General features: G+C 43.0%; 1 protein-coding gene across 1 annotated transcript; it reads right to left on the bottom strand.

The window, feature by feature from the left end:
• Positions 1-33: 33 nt before the first annotated feature.
• On the bottom strand, positions 34-7,323 carry LOC123113745 (cactin). The gene is made up of 13 exons (XM_044535056.1): positions 6,960-7,323; positions 6,783-6,874; positions 5,433-5,529; positions 4,756-4,827; positions 4,603-4,665; positions 4,372-4,512; positions 3,253-3,348; positions 2,588-2,866; positions 2,145-2,286; positions 1,905-2,056; positions 1,145-1,318; positions 484-750; positions 34-399 (listed from the first exon to the last, which is right to left on the bottom strand). The coding sequence occupies exons 1-13, from the start codon at positions 7,281-7,283 to the stop codon at positions 280-282; spliced, it is 2,019 nt and encodes a 672-aa protein (XP_044390991.1). The 5' UTR covers positions 7,284-7,323; the 3' UTR covers positions 34-279.
• Positions 7,324-17,589: the final 10,266 nt, after the last annotated feature.

The following is a 17,589-nucleotide window of genomic DNA, read 5'->3' as shown; positions in this document are numbered from 1 at the left end:
GCATAAGAACGCATAGCATACATGTACAGATACTTTGAATTTGTACTACACCGTTATCTCCTTTCAAATCAAGGTAGCAAGTGCCACAAAAATTTGATACAAACTATCCAACTGTTTGGTATGTTCATATTTTGGTACAGGAACCAATTCAAGCATGCCTACTCGGATGACTTGTGTGATGTGGGAGCTAGCCTGTAAGAACACACTCTCAAGCGAGAAACAGAGAACCAACTTCTAATAGCGCAATCAATGATCCTGTTCTTTCTGCTGTGTGGGTATCTATCGCCTGTAGCGGTATCGCTTGAAGTTGAAATACAGATGAAGAATCCCACGCTCAAACGTGCACTTGAAGCCCTTCTTGTGTGAGTACTCCCACTCCTTGTTCACGATGCGGAAAGACTGCCAAGGAAAACCAGAGTAGGTAAGAGGATCTTCCATGGAAACTATGACAGCAAAACTGAAAAGGTGAGGTAAAAGGCTTACAATATCCTCGTATGGAGGGCCAGCATGAAACCTTATATGGCATGTCTCCCCAGCGCTTCCATCTTTCTCTATAGTGTATATTGGTGCTTTTGATTTATCCACAAGATCAGGGTAAAATATGTTGAACTTGTAGCCCTGGACAATTTTAGGGGGCGGGTTGTCGTGATCATAATGAGTTTGATTGTATTTGTTCCACTCATATCCAGTATGCACACGATTGAAGTACTTCGGTTTCCTTGGTCGGTACTTGTCATGCCACCAGTACACCTGTGAGCACATTAAGCAAGTATGTGAGAATCCAGCAGAGAGCTTGAGAGTGAATGGAAGTTCATTAGCAATAGTTTGATGCGTCAAACTTGCTAGAATTTTTCTAGCATGTAAAAGCATATTATCATCCAAATTGCTAAGTAGATGATATCAAATATAGCTTTAGAATAATATTAGTATCCAATTCAAAAAAAAGAATAATGTTAATCTTCAAATTCTGCAACCCTTGGTTCCTGACTACAATTGAATCCAGCATATCAACATAACGCTGGAAATTGCGGGTATGCATATACTGATATATGTTTAGGAAGAATGATATGGTAGCACTCCTACATTCCTCGGATAATAAAGAAGTTGTAGTATTGTTTGTGTCCAAAAGGCAAATGAGACTAACCTGTGAATCCAGGTTCACTTCAGCACCTGAACCAAATACAGCGTCCCCTTCCTCCATTGCTCCCATCGCTTTCATTGCCTTCAGCTCCAACTCATCTGGTTTTTTTGCCTTAGCTGTCATGACCTCCTTAACTTTCCTCTGATGCTCGGTAACTACAGCTTCACGTTGCCGATCCTGGAGAGTATTTCGAAGGACAGAGCACATGTGTGAGACTGGCCAGCCAACCTCATGTCAAATTTGTAATGAACACATGAAATATACCTACTTACGCAACAAACTGAGAGAGAAAAAAGTTCCCTCCAGGAAAAAAAATCGTTTCAAGTGTTCCAAAATAACCTTAGAACTAGGTTTTAGCTGGTTTCCCTTATTAACCACTCAAAAAAATTCTAATTGATGAAAAGGCAGAGCTCCAGCTGGTTGCTAAAAGAAGTCTTTGACCCTAGGATGCATTAGCATTACCACCAGAGGTTGCCCATAAATGAAACTAAAGGGTAAACATGCATGAAGGCCTAGAACTGCTCGAAACATTATCCTAAGACCTCGGTGGACTGTTGCCCTATCACAACTTTACAATTATTTCTATCATAGGCTGTTGATTTAACTTTCTAGTGGCATAACATGGTGTACTCAATTGCTATCGAGTAGTATATGATAATCTAATTAATAACAAGATAATTTTGACTGCATAAATAACCATTATCATACGGGCCAGTATTCTATTACTGCAAAAAGCACAATGTTGCTGAGAGTGACTCTCTACCAGTTCTGCCTTGTCCTCGTCAGGATCAATTGCATCTTCATCTTCATTGCCATGCATTAGCTCAGGCGAGAAGGAGCCATCTTCCTCATTCAAATGGCTCTCTGTTGCTTCAGCTATATGTTCTATAGGTTCTGGTGAATATCGTTTATCATCTGCACATGGAAAAGGTATCAGAAAGACAGACCAACCATAGTTATCTAGAAGAAAGGGGTTGTTAACTGATCATAAGTAAATTTAAACCTTCTTCCTCGTCATGCATCACATCCTCCTCTTTAGTGTCTAATTCTTCATCAGCTTCTACAGCCTGTTCAGGAGCGCCAGCATTCTCTAGACGATGCAGATGCTTCCGTAAGAGAGAAGCATGGATTTCCCTCAGGCAAGCCTGTGATACAAATAAGAAATAAGCCACTCTTTTATAAGAGATAACGTTGATCAACTGTATGTTCAGATAGTTATAGAAAGCAGCTCCACATGACTATTTGCCATTTGAACCAGACTGCAAATCATGTGGCTTTGAAGATAATGTTACAGAAACAAGGTCAGATTAAGGTAGTTGTGCACCATTATGCTTGTGTTGTACAAATAAAACAAAGAATATATAATGGTATAACCAGAAACCACATTTGCTTTGGTCAAATTAAGAGTCATTATCACAAACACTACAAACTACAAGCATGACATACCTTTGCTTTGTATATATGAAGGCGTTTCAGAATGGCCTCCCAGTACTCAACAACTTTTGCAGTTCCAGAGCGCATCTGGGACTCAATTTGATTTTGCATCTCTTCTAGCTCTGTGGAAGTTTTGCCCTCCAAGAGATCTTTTACATCCCCCTCAATACTTGCATGCAAGCCTCTCTCTTCAACCTCACGGGGTGGTTCCTCACCGCGCACCCTAGCCCGGTCCACGGCATCTCTTTTCCGAGCCTCACCTAGCTCCCAATCACACACTATCATGAGTGCCTGATGAGTTCCAAAAAAATTTGTGTCAACACGTATAAACATTATCAATGAACATACAACCATGAAACAAAATAAACTTAATATTAGCGACATTTCCTGCCATATTACAAACTCACTCTCAAGTTTGGTTTCGTTTCAGTGAGGAACTAAGGGTTAGATTGTATATACCAAGCTAAAGAACATGTCCTGACATACCATACGACACAAATCTTTTTGCCAAATAGAAAATGACAGAACAAAATATCAAAATACTGTCAACTGAGGCTGCCAACTACTATTTAGCTCAATCAGCAGTAATATGGTGTGTATCATTGGAATAGACATCACTCACGATTGCTATGGGACAAACAATATACAGGAGGGTTGTAAAGATATTAGACATGTACCTCCCAGTACTTGACATTTACTTGGCTTTCCCTGTCCAGATCGAGATGCATCTTAATGTCATCACGTAACTCTTCCATCTCCTTCACTGTTAATCCCTGCAATTTAGCAAATTACACATGCTTCAGTAATTGTGGAAGAAAAATGGATCCCACTAAAATATGTGATTGCTGTATGAAGGTAGTGAGGCCACATGGCGCAGCTATGTTTTAAATACATTGAAAGAACTAAACAGGGAGATCCTATTTCTCTCGTTTTGCACACTCATTGCTGATGGATTGTCACTTGCCAATACAATGGCTTAATGCAGATGCAAGCTTGAACTTGTGCAACAATTTGTTCAATACTTGGTGACCAATGAGATCTCAAATCTGTCAAGTATGGAATTGTACTGCACTTGTATGTCAACACGTCCAGCCTTAAATTTAACATAATATTCGTGGCTGGCTGATGATTTTCTGAGTGAAAATAAAGAGAAACAAGATATGTACGAATGGATTTTAGTTTTAGAGCTTGATAAGATACCTATGAATCCCGTAGATGGTAATAAACCAATACTTCTATGATAGGGAAATTCAAGAGAAGAAGGTTACTTAATTAAGTTTAGTAGTGCATATTCTCCTAGGGAGCATACAACGGGGAAACATGAAAGCTCATAAAGAGAAAATAACGAACTCATTTGTCCAAAACATAACAAAAACTTACAAAAGCCTAAGCCCTAATGAGCAGAAAAACAACAAAAAGTGCCGGTGTAGTTTCAGTGAAACAAGGACTTGCTCCCACGTTGCCAAATAAATTTCAGAAAAAAAAATACTGCAAACTAACGGCACACAAAATGAATGGAGTTGATATAACTTAAATGTTAATCATTATAAGATAATCAGTTTACTGGTAAATACACGGAGTAGTGAGAATTTGGCAGACTAGAGGACTGAACCATCACCGTAAGTGTACATTATTCTATTGTCAAGGCTGAATAGGTCAGGAAAATGGTGTGCTTGAGTGCAGCACTTAAAATGTAGAAGGAATAATGAAACTTATGTTGAGGTTTCTTTTAAGTGCAAGCATACAGCAACCCTTTGGTGAATGGTACCAAACAAATATAAAGAATCGGTATATACCTTGAACACCAAGTAGGGCTCATTTAACTCAACATCAAATTCGTCTGCAAAGTTAAGATTCTTCAGGAGAACATCTATAGGCTTTGTACGTCCCTCCCGTAACCTGATCTCAGACCTAAATTTGCTTTGATCAAAATGAAACTGCATTCCAACATACAAAACTGTTTAATAATGAACACATGTTAGTTCAACAAAAAGTTGCATCCTATTTTCAGGATGTGAAGTACGAACCTCTTCCTCTTTCTTCTCCCAATCTTGAAACTCAGCACGTGCTCTTTCTCTGGCTAACAATGCCTACAAAATATTCAAAGTAGGTATTTAGTTGCACAAGCAATATTACTTGAAACTAGATATGACTTGTAAAAATCAGAGAGATATACTGACCATTTCCTCCTCATGCTGTGCTTTTTCAATTGCTCTTTCCTCCCTTCTTTTCTTAACCTTCTCTATTTCAGCCTATAAATTTAAAGTGCAGGAAAAGGTATTAGGCACCAGAACGAAAACAGAGAGTCGTAGACTTTAACCTTTCTTAAACAAAATAAGTAGATGGGAGGATATATATTTATTGTGGTAGCCATCAAACAAAAAAACTTGTGCAATGCATAAGACCAATGGCCCCTTTTTGCAGGGAACAGATCAACACATATGATGTTTACGAATGTGTGAAGGCACATGTTTACACTTAATATGCTTTATTTTTTGAGAGGTTGTTTGCAGTTATACTAGTGTTTAGAACATGATCTGGTGTATACTGTAGCAGGTAATGCTTTATTTAATATAATAACAGGCACTTCCACCACCACCAAGTCAGAATGAACAGTGGGTACTCCTCTTTCTTCAGAAGATGATAGGAACGAAATGCTAATCTGGTGAGCAATCACAATACAAAGATTGTTCATCTGGAAATAAAATAATCACAAATCTAAAATCTAGACTTTGTTAATTGCATGAAGATTCAATCTCATGTTCAGGAAGTATAGCAGTGATACTTATATAAGCTTCAAAGTTCAAATTCGTACTACAAGAAATAGTGCCAGTGAATTTACAGTTTATAAGAGTACCATTCTTTCCCTCTGCTTTTTCTTTTCAGCTTTGACAGAAATGTCCACCTTCTGCCCTTCAGTTACAGCGCGATCAATCTTCTTTCGCCAAACAAAGCTGCAAAGGAATAAGTTTCAGACTTGAGAGTCCTTCTTTAGGTATATCATACTAAAACAACTATCCAGAGAAACCTTAAGTAGCAAGTAACAGATTGGGAACAACCTATGATCTGCAATGCAGTCAATATTTTCTTGCACTCGCATTTAAAACTGAACATAAAAAATAAAAATATCACCCAAATTATGTTTTCAGTGGTCTAAAAACTGTGTGTAAAAAAAACTACACCAGAACATAACACCGAACATAATAATAGCTGAAAACCAAAAAAAATCTTATACAGCAGTTAGACTATACAACCTACAACAAAATTTACAGGCAAATTAACATGAACAATATTAATCACAGGGTGCATCCTAAATTGTACGAGTAAGTTTAGACAAATAGCATTAACTATGTAAGTCGTCAATTTGTTATGGTAAATTCCAAAAAGGGTCTTCTAAGAACACAAATGTATAAAATACTGTTCTAATGAAGTTCAGTTTGCTGTGATTGCAATCATAGACAATCCTGAAGAGTGGACCCTATTGAATCAATATACAGTCATGACCCATCAGAAGATACATATCGCTAACTGCGGAAATAAACTTGATCTACTTAGTTAGTACTTCAAGAGAATTGTTCATGGCAGCATCGCTGATAACACAGACAAGTTGCTAAACTAAGTAGCCAATTCGTCATGAATTTGTAGAATATGAAATCTAATTAATCACGGCATCTATTCTAACCCTGAGCTATGAGCTGCATCCAGTAAACTTATGAATTTCACAACTGACGAATAACACCTATGCCAAGTACAAGTGGTTGTGCAGAAGCAATTAAAAAGATAAAACCACCTTGGCACCTTCCGTAAATACAATTAATCCAGCTTAGCTAGATGCTACTCGAATTTGGAAAATCTGATTGGAGTGCACTAGCCAAGAACAATTTGTTATTTCCTGCAGCATATGCATGTCTTCAGGTCATATGTGTTAATCGAGCTAGTTTATTACTACTTGTTTACTTATCAAGAACAAGCCATCACAAATTTCACACTGTCAATGCGCAGAAGCCAGAAGCCCAAACTTTAAACGGTTATAATAGATTCAGAGCAATAGGCACACCTATCCAGTAGAGGTATCTTGGTTCTAGGGCATCAAAGGAATAGTATCCTAGCAGCAGCAAACAGGTGCCAACCCAAGTTTCTACTGGTAAAGCAAGCATCACCAATGCAATGTGCAATGTTATCGGAAGAGGGGGGCGAATGCGCATACTTCTCTGTGAGGTTGGGATCGCCAAAAGGGTTGGAATCGTTGGAGTAGCCCGACACCGCGTTGGCCTTCATCTTCTTGGCCACCTTCTCGGCCTGCAGAAGCAGCACCATCAGCAAACAAGTTAGCAACAGAAACCCTAGGGGCGGGGCAGGAAGCCAGCCAAGCGGAAACCCCCACCTTCTTCTGCGCCTTCTTGGACATGTACTCCAGGATCTGCTCCTCGGTGACGCCCCCGCGCTTGGCGCTCCCGCTCCGCCTCCTCCGGCGGTCCCCGGAGTCGGAGCCGGAGCCGGACGCCTGCGAATCACTCGCGCCGCTGGAGGAGGAGGAGGAGGACGGGGCGGCCTTGCGGCGGCTCCTGCGGCGGTGGCGGCTCCGGCCCCGGCGGGGCGAGCCGCCGGAGTCGGAGTCGGAGTCGGAGTCCGAGTCGGACGGCGACCGCCGCCGCCGCCGCCGCGACGAGCTCCGGCTGCCCTCGGCGTCGCGCTCCTTCCTAGGCATGTCGGCTGCGGGAGGGAGAGGCGGCTGGTCGTGGAGATTTGGCGTGGCGATGGAGCCGAGCCGATTAACTGAACAAGTTGGGGCTGGCGGTATCTACGCCGCACATCATACGGCGGCGCGAATCGTGATGCAACACATCATCGACGACAGAACAATACTCTGAAACGGAGAAGAAAATTAGCAAGTCAGTACGAAAAACATGCCGACTTTGCGTTGATGTAAAAAAAAAACATGCCTGGCACAGATACTATGGAGCTTTTTTGGCACAGACACTATGGACCTTGATTTGCTAGACTTTTAATAAAATGGACAAGCATCGTTTTGATGCAGAGGTCGTTTTTTTTTTGCGAGGAAAAAGAGAATTCGTTCATCAAGCGGCGGCCAAGTCTGCATAACATAGGTTAGGTACCTCATCCGGTCCTGACCGAAGCCACACTGCAGTGCGCTTCTGTATTCTATCATAGTTTGTTAAAAAGTGGCTAACAACATTTTGTTCCCGCCTAACATGCTTGAATATGAACTCCCTATTATGCTGATCTGTTGTCTTCCTGATTAATGGTCATCTTAAAAAGCTCTGAGCAATCTGATTGGATAATGATTGGCAAAGTTGACCACTGGATGGCTAAGGAGATGCCTTCCACACAAGCTGCTAATTCAGATTGCAACGACGTTGCACAGTGTTGTAACTCACGGCGGGAGGAGTATACAATTGCACCACGTTCATCTCTAAGCACCATGCCAGCTCTTGCTGTGTTGTCCACTTTCGAAAAAGAACCATCAATGCTCAACGCCACCCAGCCCGCCGACGGAGGCTCCCAGGCAAGATTCTTCCGCTCCCAGCGCACATGTGATAATGGGTTGTTCTTGCTTAGTTGACTGGCTCCCATTTTACCTTTGACATGATCAGCATGAGGGCTAGCTTGTACGACTAGCAGGGAGGTAATATAACTGGAGAGAAACCGGGTCGACACCTTGATGGGTGGCGGACATTTATTGTGGATGATCTCGTTGCGCACATGCCAACATCTCCATAGTGTCATCAGCTACACAAGCGCCCTTCCTCTGACAGCTCCGCCAACACCTGGAGGAGCCAATTCGTCCCTGTGTTCACTAGCCTCCGGATGTCTGGAATATCTCATTGTTTTGCCATTGCTCGCCACAGCTCGACTGCTCGTGGGCACCTACATAGAGCATGGAATGTGTCCTCCGGTTCGGTAGCACACAACGGGCAGATTAGAGACTTCAAGTTTACGACGGTGCTTATTAGTCCAAGTGGGTAAATAATCAGTAGCCACACGCCACACAAACACACACACCTTTGGAGGAGCAGGGCACCCCCATAATAAAGCCCGTTCGGTGCCCTGCTCGCCGCGACTGAAGATTGACGAAGACGATCGTCGAAAGCCAGCCGATACGCGCTCCGGACAGAGAAAATACCATTCCGTTCTGGTTCCCATGCCAGGACGTTCGCACCAAGCTGAGGCGAAGTGTGAATTTTGATTATCTGATTAATATCTGCAGGTAAAAAATATTGATGGATGAGGTCAAGGCGCCAACCACCTGCAGCATCCCTGTTTCGTGAAGCTCAAAAATATTGATGAAGGAGAGGTCGGGGTTCTTTCTTCCTTTTCAAAAATAAATAAATATATGAAGCAGATACGCAGCCTGGCACATGCATGGTGAAGGCTAGCATCTACAAATTCAATTTTGTTGTTTTTATGCATATTACCGTACATGGCTGTATGTTTGATATATACTATTTGTATTTATTCAGGTTTGCCACGTGTTGTAACTCTAGAAGAACTCTTGCAGATTTTTTTGTCTGATCTTCACGTGTGTTGCGTCGTCAATCATTGGAAGTATAGCTCGAACTATTGGGAAACAATGTACAACCACCTGGTTACGAACTATTGGGAGTATGTTCATTTTAATCTCCGGTAGTTTTCATTTACGGAAAGTGTGCACTGCTTGGTAAAAGGAATGAGTTCATGGTGTGTCCTGCATCTCTGTCACACACTTACATTAACTTTTATACAAGTTGAAGTTAGCACATTATATTTGTTTTCACAATACAATATGAGATACGTTATGCTCAGCATTTTGTTGCGTTGACTTGTGTTAATCCCATCTTGCACACACCTCTGGATTGAATGAATGATTGATTTCACTGCTTGGTTGAAATGTGTTCAGGTACAATCCCTTTAGGCCATTGTTTTTTACTACATGGACAATGTGGAGCTTTATCTCTGAGGAAGCCGTGTTGATTTTTACGATTCATAGATTCCGATTCTTCAGAAGAACCTTAAGTTATGGCTCATGCGAACTTAATCTAGTAGTTTGCTTTCCTAATATTGAATACTTGAGAGGTTTGTCTTGCGTATAACAGATGAAATGGATTTTCTTTTGTCGTATCATATAATCAGTCTGTCGAGGTTGGAATTACGTGTAAAAATAAGGTATATGTATCACTTGCTATTAAATAAGCATTCATGGATCAAATATAGTGACATTAATTCACAACTTAATACTATTCCAATTTTAAAAATGACAGGATGATTGAAGGTGAACAACCCTGATACATTTTTTTCAACAAAATTTCATGGACAAAGAAAGCTTTTTTATGAAATGTTTTATTAATCATTAAATGGAGGAAATAAAACTTGGACACAAATGGAGTGGAGAACGACATAAGTAAACCATTAAAGTTTTGTTCTCCACAAGTGCAGCAGACGTCTGGATGCAAGACAGGCAGCTCAAAATTCTTCCTAATGTTACACATGCATTGCGCGTGCAAACTTACTAGTTTATTAGGGGGGGCATTGGCCCCCTTAGCCAAATGTCTCGGTCTGTGCTACTATGTAGGTATTCATGGTGTAAATAATTTTATATCAATTGGACATACTCCTGGACAAACTCTGCATGGACACCGGGACACAATGATCGTAAGCCTCGTCGCTGATCCGTTTGACGTGCCGAGGAAGACCGCCTAGCTGCGGAACTACACCGCACGCTCCAGCAACATCGTGCCGCTCGATGGAGCCATGAAGGACGCGCTGAGCAGAGGATCGGGCAGACGAGGGCGCACTGGAAGGTGGGCATGGTGGTGGGCTGGTGGCCTTCAAGAACTGGGAGCACCTCCCTTGTGGCATGACCCTCTATTGGTACTGTTGAAGGCAATGCGACTCTCGATATATTGATCGGGTGCACAGGACACGTATATAAGTACAAGGGGAGCCCTCGGCCTCATCTATACAAGGAAACTAGAGGCGGGGCCTGTAGGAGATTATCCTAACCATATACATGCACATAATATGTTCACCCCCCCCCGGCAGTCGATGCGTCACCGGTGATGCACAGACTGGACCGGAACTCCTCAAATGTAGGCGTCGGTAACCCCTTGGTCATGACATCGGCAAACTGCTGAGCGGTGGGGACATGAAGAACGCGGATGCGTCCAAGAGCCACCTGCTCTCGCACGAAGTGAATGTCGAGCTCAATGTGCTTTGTACGACACTGATGAACGGGGTTGGCGGAGAGGTAGACTGCAGAGACATTGTCACAGTAGACAATGGTGGCCTTCGAGATATCAAGGAGCAACTCCTGGAGAAGCTGTCGGATCCACGAGCACTCGGCGACGGCATTAGCCACAACACGATACTCAGCCTCGACACTGGATCGGGATACGATGGGTTGTGGTTTAGACGACCACGATATGAGCGAGGGACCCAGATAGACGCAGTAGTCTGAAGTGGAGCGTCGTGTGTCCGGACAACCAGCCCAATCAGCATCACTGTAGGCAACAAGGTCGGCCGAGGACGAGGTTGTCAACGTAAGACCCAGAGCCATGGTGTCGCGGATGTACCGAAGAATCCGCTTCACTAGGTTCCAGTGAGTGTCACGGGGGCGTGCATGTGGAGACACACCTGCTGGATGGCATACTGCAGATCCGGCCGAGTGAGCGTCAAGTACTGGAGGGCGCCAACGATGGAGCGATAAAACGCCGCATCTGGCGCGAGCGAGCCATCGAGTGCAGAGACCTTGGCCTTTGTGTCGATAGGCGTGGGGGCAGGCTTACAGTTAAGCATGCCTGCCCGCTCAAGAAGGTCCTGAGCATACTGCTGCTGGTGAAGGAAGAACCCATCAGCTGTTGGGGAACATAGTATATCAAAAAAAAAAAATCCTACGATCACGCAAGATCTATCTAGGAGAAGCATAGCAATAAGCGGGGAGAGTGTGTCCATGTACCCTCGTAGACCGAAAGCGGAAGCATTAAGTAACACGGTTGATGTAGTCGAACGTCTTTGCGATTCAACCGATCAAGCACCGAACGCACGACACCTTCGCGATCTGCACACGTATAGCTCGATGACGTCCCTTGTGCTCTTGATCCAGCTGAGGCCGAGGGAGTGTTTCATCAGCACAACAGCGTGGTGATGGTGATGATGAAGTTACCGGCGCAGGGCTTCCCTAAGCACTGCAACGATATGACCGAGGTGTGCTTCTGTGGAGGGGGCACCGCACACGGCTAAGAGAAACTTTGGTGTGCCTTTGGGGTGCCTCCCTCCCACATATATAAAGGGGGGAGGGAGGAGGAGGCCGACCAAGGGGAGGAGGCGCGCCAAGGGGGGCAATCCTACTCCAAGTAGGATTTGCCCCCCCCCCTTCCTAGTCCAACAAGGAGAACGGGGAAGGTGAGGGAGGAGAGAAGGAAAGGGGCCCCGGCCCCCTTAGTCCACTTCAATTTGGGCTAGGGGGGGGCCTGCCTTGGCCTGCCTCCTCTCTTCCACCAATAGGCCCATGAGGCCCAATAACCCCCCCCCCCCGAGGGGGGGTCCGGTAACCCCCCAGTACTCCAAAAAATACCCGATAAACGTTGGAACCATTCTGGTGTTCGAATATAGTCATCCAATATATCAATCTTTATGTCTCGACCATTTCGAGACTCCTCGTCATGTCTGTGATCTCATCCGGGACTCCGAACTACCTTCGGTACATCAAAACACATAAACTCATAATACCGATCGTCATTGAACGTTAAGCGTGCGGACCCTACGGGTTCGAGAACTATGTAGACATGACCGAGACTCATCTCCGGTCAATAACCAATAGCGGAGCCTAGATGCTCATACTGGTTCCTACATATTCTAGGAAGATCTCTATCGGTCAAATCGCATAACAACATACATTGTTTCCTTTGTCATCGGTATGTTACTTGCCCGAGATTCGATCGTCGGTATCATCATACCTAGGTCAATCTCGTTACCGGCAAGTGTCTTTACTCGTTCCGTAGTGCATCATCCCGCAACTAACTCATTAGTCACATTGCTTGCAAGGCTTATAGTGAAGTGCATTACCGAGAGGGCCCAGAGATACCTCTCCGACAATCGGACTAACAAATCCTAATCTAGATCTATGCCAACTCAACAAACACCATCGGAGACACCTATAGAGCATCTTTATAATCACCCAGTTACGTTGTGATGTTTGATAGCACACTAAGTGTTCCTCCGGTATTCGGGAGTTGCATAATCTCATAGTCATAGGAACATGTATAAGTCATGAGGAAAACAATAGCAATAAACTAAACGATCATAGTGCTAAGCTAATGGATGGGTCAAGTCAATCACATCATTCTCTAATGATGTGATCCCGTTCATCAAATGACAATTGGCTAGGAAACTTAACCATCTTTGATTAACAAGCTAGTCAAGTAGAGGCATACTAGTGACACTCTGTTTGTCTATGTATTCACACATGTACTAAGTTTCCGGTTAATACAATTCTAGCATGAATAATAAACATTTATCATGATATAAGGAAATATAAATAACAACTTTATTATTGCCTCTAGGGCATATTTCCTTCCGTCTCCCACTTGCACTAGAGTCAATAATCTAGATTACATAGTAATGATTCTAACACCCATGGAGTCTTGGTGTTGATCATGTTTTGCTTGTGAGAGAGGCTTAGTCAATGGGTCTGCAACATTCAGATCCGTATGTATCTTGCAAATCTCTATGTCTCCCTCCTTGACTTGATCGCGGATGGAATTGAAGCGTCTCTTGATGTGCTTGGTTCTCTTGTGAAATCAGGATTCCTTTGCCAAGGCAATTGCACCAGTATCGTCACAAAAGATTTTCATTGGACCCGATGCACTAGGTATGACACCTAGATCGGATATGAACTCATTCATCCAGACTCCTTCATTTGCTGCTTCCGAAGCAGCTATGTACTCCGCTTCACACGTAGATCCCGCCACGACACTCTGCTTGGAACTACACCAACTTACAGCTGCCTCCATTTAATATAAATACATATCCGGTTTGTGACTTAGAGTCATCCGGATCAGTGTTAAAGCTTGCATCGATGTAACCATTTACGACGAGCTCTTTGTCACCTCCATAAACGAGAAACATATCCTTAGTCCTTTTCAGGTATTTCAGGATGTTCTTGACCGCTGTCCAGTGATCCACTCCTAGATTACTTTGGTACCTCCCTGCTAAACTAATAGCAAGGCACACATCAAGTCTAGTACACAACATTGCATACATGATAGAACCTATGGATGAAGCATAGGGAATGACTTTCATTTTCTCTCTATCTTCTACAGTGGTCGAACATTGAGTCTGACTCAACTTCACACCTTGTAACACATGCAAGAACCCTTTCTTTGCTTGATCCATTTTGAACTTCTTCAAAACTTTATCAAGGTATGTGCTTTGTGAAAGTCCAATTAAGCATCTTGATCTATCTCTATAGATCTTGATGCCCAATATATAAGCAGCTTCACCGAGGCCTTTCATTGAAAAATTCTCATTCAAGTATCCTTTTATGCCATTCAGAAATTCGGTATCATTTCCGATCAACAATATGTCATCCACATATAATATCAGAAATGCTACAGAGCTCCCACTCACTTTCTTGTAAATACAGGCTTCTCCAAAAGTCTGTATAAAACCATATGCTTTGATCACACTATCAAAGCATATATTCCAACTCCGAGATGCTTGCACCAGTCCATAAATGGATTGCTGGAGCTTGCACACTTTGTTAGCACCTTTTGGATCGACAAAACCTTCTGGTTGCATCATATACAACTCCATTAAGGAATGCAGTTTTTACATCCATTTGCCAAATTTCATAATCATAAAAGGTGGCAATGCTAACATGATTCAGACGGAGTTAAGCATCGCTACAGGTGAGAAAGTCACATCGTAGTCAACTCCTTGAACTTGTTGAAAACATTTTGCAACAAGTCGAGCTTTGTAGACAGTAACATTACCGTCAGCGCCAGTCTTCTTCTTGAAGATCCATTTATTCTCTATGGCTTGCAGATCATCGGGCAAGTCAACCAAAGTCCACACTTTGTTCTCTGCTACCTCTTGAGGATGCGTTGGTTTTGCCTTGAAGAGGAAAGGGTGATGCAGCAAAGTAGCGTAAGTATTTCCCTTAGTTTTGAGAACCAAGGTATCAATCCAGTAGGGGACAACGCACAAGCCACCTAGTACCTGCACAAACAATCAAGAACCTTGCAACCAACGCGATAAAGGGGTTGTCAATCCCTTCACGGTGAGTCACAAAAGTGAGATCTAATAGAGATAGTAAAATAAATATCTTTGGTATTTTTTGTTGTATAGATTGGAAAGTAAAGATTGCAAAATAGTAAACAAGATGTGATGTAAATAAAAGAGATGTAGTATAATAGGAAATAGACCCGGGGGCCATAGGTTTCACTAGTGGCTTCTCTCAAGATAGCATGTATACGGTGGGTGAACAAATTACTGCCGAGCAATTGATAGAAAAGTGCATAGTTATGAAGATATCTAAGGCAATGATCATGAATATAGGCATCATGTCCGTGTCAAGTAGATCGAAACGATTCTGCATCTACTACTATTACTCCACACATCAACCGGTATCCAGCATGCATCTAGAGTATTAAGTTCCTAAGAACAGAGTAACGCATTAAGCAAGATGACATGATGTAGAGGGATAAATTCAAGCAATATGATATAAACCCCATATTTTTATCCTTGATGGCAACAATACAATACGTGCCTTGCTGCCCCTACTGTCACTGGGAAAGGACACCGCAAGATTGAACCCAAAGCTAAACACTTCTCCCATTGCAAGAAAGATCAATCTAGTAGGCCAAACTAAACCGATAATTTGAAGAGACTTGCAAAGATATCACATCATGCATATAAGAATTCAGAGAAGAACCAAATAATATTCATAGATAATCTTGTTCATAAATCCACAATTCATCGAATCTCGGCAAACACACCGCAAAAGAATATTACATCGAATAGATCTCCAAGAACATCGAGGAGAACTTTGTATTGAGAATCAAAGAGAGAGAAGAAGCCATCTAGCTAATAACTATGGACCCGAAGGTCTGTGGTAAACTACTCACGCTTCATTGGAGAGGCAATGGTGTTGATGTAGAAGTCCTCCGTGATCGATTCCCCCTCCGACAGATCGCTGGAAAAGGCCCCAAGATGGGATCTCATGGGTACAGAAGGTTGCGGCGGTGGAAAAGTGGTTTCGTGGCTCCCCCGATGTTTCTAGGGTATAAGAGTATATATAGGCGAAAGAAGTAAGTCAGTGGAGCTACGAGGGGCCCACAAGCTCCTACCCCCCTGGGCGCGCCCTCCTGCCTCGTGGCTTCCTCGTGGCGTTCTAGACTTCAACTCCAAGTCTTCTGGATTGCTTTCGGTCCAAGAAAGATCATCATGAAGGTTTCATTCCGTTTGGACTACGTTTGGTATTCCTTTTCTGCGAAACTCTAAAATAGGCAAAAAAACATAAATTGGCACTAGGCCTCCAGTTAATAGGTTAGTCCCAAAAATAATATAAAAGAGCATATTAAAGCCCATTAAACATCCAAAACAGATAATATAATAGCATGGAACAATCAAAAATTATAGATATGTTGGAGACGTATGAAGCATCCCCAAGCTTAATTCATGCTCGTCCTCAAGTAGGTAAATGATAAAAATAAAATTTTTGATGTGGAATGCTACCTAACATAATTATCAATGTAATTTTCTTTATTGTGGCATGAATATTCAGATCCGAAAGATTCAAGACAAAAGTTTAATATTGGCATAAAAACCAATAATATTTCAAGCATACTAACAAAGCAATCATGTCTTCTCAAAATAACATGGCCAAAGAAAGCTATCCCTACAAAATCATATAGTCTGGCTATGCTCTATCTTCATCGCACAAAATATTTAAATCATGCACAACACCGATGACAAGCCAAGCAATTGTTTCATACTTTTGATGTTCTCAAACTTTTTCAATCTTCACGCAATACATGAGCGTGAGCCATGGACATAGCATATGAAAGTGACAAAATAAGAGACTCTCTATCATTTAGAAACATTATAACTGTGCACCCTAGGAGCTCTCTCAAGCCATCACTGATTTTGGCCGTCAATTCGCTCATCCTGGTTATTCTTGGACGTCCGATGTGCTTCTTTCTCTGGTGGTGTGGGCCGCTATTCCTGGAACAAAATTGGAGGCTCCTCGTTTGATGGTAGAGTTCAGATCCGATCCCCAAAGAACGGTACAGATATGCCTTCGTCCTCTCCCCTCCCTCCCCTCCCTGTACCCTACGTCTCGACCCCTCCTCTCCCAATCTCATCGCCGATGTCGTCACCGCAAGAGAGAGATGGATAGGCTATCAAATATGCGAGGACTATCGGTGCGAATCACTGAACACATCATAGGGAGTTGAGCCACCCTCGAACCAGTTAACATTATCGTCTTATGTCTTCACCTTTAATTTGCAGGCAATTCCCCATGTCATCAGCAAGATCTTCCATGATCCGTTCGTCTCGCGCTAGAGGTATGATTGGTGCTTCGTTTCGGATTTGTGAACAAATAGGTGCCTCCTCTTGGTTCATATAGGTTAGGATTTGTGCAAATGGGGGAGGTGGCGAAAAAGGATGAGCGAGGGCTCTGGGAGGGGAAGGAGGAGATGGTGACCAGCACGGCTCCTCCGGCCAGGAAGACGCGGGCACTCCACTTGGAGCATATCGACTTGCTTGCATGGTGGATGAGTCTTCTCCAACGGTGCGCCGAAATCCAAACCCACCTGCGATTTTTTGCCCCTGATTTCCTCTTCTTCCGTGAGTAATTTAGGTTGTGTTCAGGTGGTGTTGGTGTCGAGCGCTTGACTCTTCTTGCTTTCTATTATTCAGTTGCTCTAAATTAGTGTATATTGGGATGCTTTTGGCCGCCATGATAATGGAGGCCAGGAAGGGTTTGATGGAGAGGGAGAGGGAGAGGGATC

The sequence above is a fragment of the Triticum aestivum genome, chromosome 5B (assembly GCF_018294505.1).
Source record: "Triticum aestivum cultivar Chinese Spring chromosome 5B, IWGSC CS RefSeq v2.1, whole genome shotgun sequence".
NCBI lineage: Eukaryota > Viridiplantae > Streptophyta > Magnoliopsida > Poales > Poaceae > Triticum > Triticum aestivum.
Note: the sequence above shows the minus strand (reverse complement) of the source record. Positions and strands in the feature narration are given on the sequence as shown.

Excerpts from the sequence above, each read along its gene's own strand:
- LOC123113745 (XM_044535056.1), bottom strand. The coding sequence starts at position 7,283 with ATGCCTAGGAAGGAGCGCGACGCCGAGGGCAGCCGGAGCTCGTCGCGG. Across the intron at positions 6,875-6,959 it reads CCAAGAAGGCGCAGAAGAAG|GCCGAGAAGGTGGCCAAGAA; the intron begins GTGGGGGTTTCC and ends CTGCTTCTGCAG. Across the intron at positions 4,666-4,755 it reads CACAGCATGAGGAGGAAATG|GCATTGTTAGCCAGAGAAAG; the intron begins GTCAGTATATCT and ends AATATTTTGTAG.